At 33.4% G+C, this 3,663-nt stretch overlaps 1 protein-coding gene across 1 annotated transcript; it reads left to right on the forward strand.

Moving 5' to 3' along the window:
- Positions 1 to 354: 354 nt before the first annotated feature.
- LOC108914628 lies at positions 355 to 1,748 on the forward strand. The gene is made up of 2 exons (XM_018720475.1): positions 355 to 673; positions 730 to 1,748. Exons 1-2 carry the CDS (start codon positions 479 to 481, stop codon positions 1,129 to 1,131), a joined length of 597 nt encoding a protein of 198 aa, XP_018575991.1. The 5' UTR covers positions 355 to 478; the 3' UTR covers positions 1,132 to 1,748.
- Positions 1,749 to 3,663: the final 1,915 nt, after the last annotated feature.

Below are 3,663 nucleotides of genomic sequence, written 5' to 3' on the forward strand. Positions count from 1 at the left end.
CACAAGATCTTTGCTGACTCCTTTTTGTTTTCCTTATAAAATACCAAGTGATTAACAATCTTCTACGCTATTGACAATAAATATCAGAATGATAATCACTGTTATTTATCACATTCATCGTTGCAGAATATCCTGCGCATGTAATCACAAAAATATTTTGTGAGTTTAGCAGTTTAGGTTATGTTGTTTAATTTTGTTTACTGTGACATGTGGCCCAAGATTCCAAGAAAATAAGAAATCCAAGATATCTAATTCTTGACCTTGGCCTGTGGCATGGCATAGCAAGGTAAGTAACACAAGAGATTTAAAAGTAACTAGTTTTCGCGTATGTGTATGAACATGAACGAATGTTAAGTTATGTGTTATGTGGTTAAGTTGTGACGTCATAGCACTCGTTGCTGCTAGCGGAACACCCAACCGTTAGGTTCTCGGTCTCTGTTGTTGCTATCTGTTATGCAATTTGTGTGTATTTATTGATATGGATACAAAAAAGAAATATTATAAATATTGTATAGTTCCCGGATGTAAGAATACCTCGGTATCTACCCCCAATAAAATATTTATTTCGTTACCAAGTGACGAAAATGTTAGAAAGTTGTGGCAGCAGTCAATGCGCAGAGAAAAATTTGTTAGCAATAAAGGGACAAAGTTTTGCTGTGAAGATCACTTTAACGTAAGTCTAATTTAATTTGGCGGCAGTAAAAATTACACATTAATAAGAAATTGTAGGTAGAAGAGGATATGGAGAATTATATGTATTATAAGACAATGAGACGTGGAAAAATACAATTAAAATCAGGGGTTATTCCGCACATTTTCAAATGTCAGGAAGATAGAAAATCATCACACAAGTCGAAACCAAGACAACTATTTTTGAAAAGAAAAAATAACAGTGATGATGTAAGAGATTCCTGTGTAATGATAGATACACAAAGTCTCGAAAGAACTGACAATGAAACAGCTCCTGAGACAAGCACTGTACAAGGAAACAAATACGTTCAAGTTAATTTGAAACCTTTTGTTCGCTCGAAATCAATTCAGTGTATTCTTCCATGCACGAGTAATGAAGTTTCAAATCGCAGCAAAAGAAAGCAATTTATGAATACTTTAAAACTAAAAAAAATATTGTGATTCCTCCATTAAGCCTTCCAATAGCAGCCGGAATTACCACCTCGGATGTGACTATACAATTTCTGAATTTAGTATTTTAGAAGTATTTACACAGAACTGGAATGCGAAAGAGAATGTAGAAAATATAAATATTTAGGAATTCCAAGCCATTCTGACTACAAGAATTTGTATAGTAATACAAAAAACCTACCCTTATGAGATCATCACTTAAAAACATTTATTCGAGCATTTATTCAGTGAAAATTTCTGACAGAAATCGGAAAACATCTACCAGTTCCATCTTGTCATAGAACAGAAGTTTCTTTTCAAAAACTAAGGAAACCAGTTTTGCAGACTTTATTGCAATCTGAATCCGAAGGTTGTATTACAATAAAGTGTTTAGTAACATACACCTTACGGTCTTAATTTCACATAGACTTGGAGTCTGCCTGCAGGTATAAAAAATTCTAAGCAAGAAGTGACGAAAGCTAAAATAATTGTTGGTTTAAAAATTCACGTTGAACACGTTACTATGTTTCAGTTTCGCACCTCTTCAATGAGATTAATTAAATATTTAGATTTTGATCCAATCTCATTGCGGTTTAATATGTAAAACTTAAATAAATTTTGTAAAATTATTTGCTATATAATTTTATTATAAACTGTTTTTAGACAAATTTCTGTTATTGCATTGAACATTTATTGTAAATTTTTTACTATTTCACTACCATTTTTTTTTTCAAAATCCGGTCTACGTAAAAAATAATACATTCTCCTTTCTTGCAAGGGACATTGCATTTGCATTTGGTAATGATAAATAAATGCCTCCATCACTAGGTATCAATGTAATATGACGTTTTTTCTTTCATATTTGGACATTAGACGTATACAGAAAAATTATCGTAGCAGGCGAGGCTTCAGCTAAGGGATAATTTCAAAAGAAACATATGCCAGCTCTAGAGAATGTTAGAAATGTCTTTCGCAAATACATTTAAAACGTCAATTTCAATTTTAATTCTTGGGCCATTTCAGGATTTAAAAAATTTACACCTAGAATGTTTTCAATTAAAACCCCATACCTATTACGTTTTATAGCTTCCAAAGGCTTTTGATGCTTTATTTCTTGCTACCAAAGTGGAGTTTAGGTGAACTATACAGTTTCTAAAGTTACAAAGAATCCTTTTGAGGAATATGATGTCATTAATTAATGTATTTCTGTATTTTCATTGCCTCTTGGATATCTTGCAAACAGATAATTGTCAGTAATTATGTTCTTATTTTTTTTTTAATTAGGATATATCTTTTGGTAGTATCAAAGTTTGACCATTTAACACTTCTGTTCGTACATCTTTATCGAGTGTAATCTAATGCGGAAAAAAAAAGAGGTGCATGAGGAGAGCAATTTTGAATTTGCTACTCTGGGCTATTTGAGAGTAACGTACCTCGAACCCTAGAAATAATAGATTAACAAGAAATATTTCCTATGAGCTGTGTATCGTCTTTTATTTTGAAGATACAGGATTTTAAGTATTTTTTTTTTGAATTTTGTCAGTCCAAAAGTAAGAAACATTTTCAATACGAACTTATGGTTTACTGGAAAAAAGTTCTTTTATTATTTTGAGGCTACATTACTTGTAGAATTGATGGTAAATTATTGTAAAACACATGCAGAGTAGAGCGCAGAATTTAAATATATTTATTAAATGCAAGTGATTTTTAAAGATATGTACAATATATTTGTATAAATACGTGGTTGTAAGGATTTTTACTGATAAATTAGAAATTTTCATTAAATTTTTGTTTAGCTTTATGCCAAAACAAAATTCACGGGCGTCTTTTACAGTAAAACAATCTGAAAAAAATTTCTAAGATAAACATACTCTATTAATAATATTTACTACGATTCTTTCTTGCACATTAGGGCCCGGTACTTTGAGTCTCGGTTAAGACTTGATTAACTAATCAGGCGATTAGACTGAATATGCTACTATAAAATAAATCTGTATATGTACAGCAAAGTACTGGCACATCTTAATACAGCTCCCCAACTGTCTTGGCGGGAACGGATAGCGTCGATTGCACCACGCAGCGTTTATGCCCCGCCTTCCAGCGGAAAATACGGTTTTGGCGTTCGTTCAGGCGAGTAACGGCAACGAGTAGTAATACTGTCTTACTAAGACAGTTCAGAGCGAACAGCCGAGCTGAACAGACGTGTTTGTTTGTGAGGTGAAGTGCATTGCAACGAGCAAGATCTACCTGCCTTTATTAAGGCTACCTGGAAAGAATCTCTTTCCTTTTAATCACCGACCTAATCCCCGACTTAAGCATAGACGCCGTCGGCATCTTTGTTACAGGCACCTGTGCCAGGGTTATGTCCAGGTAAGTTTTTACTTATTTATCAGTTATTTGCATTACTTTAGAATACATTTCTTTAAAATTGCGACCCCCGACAAACAATATACCAGACAGACAAATACACCAAAAGACACGTACGCCCCCGTGAGGGGGCATCCCCACACGACTAACACTTACACACCTTCCCACACACACACA

This window comes from Anoplophora glabripennis, unplaced genomic scaffold (assembly GCF_000390285.2).
Source record: "Anoplophora glabripennis isolate ALB-LARVAE unplaced genomic scaffold, Agla_2.0 scaffold833, whole genome shotgun sequence".
Lineage (NCBI taxonomy): Eukaryota > Metazoa > Arthropoda > Insecta > Coleoptera > Cerambycidae > Anoplophora > Anoplophora glabripennis.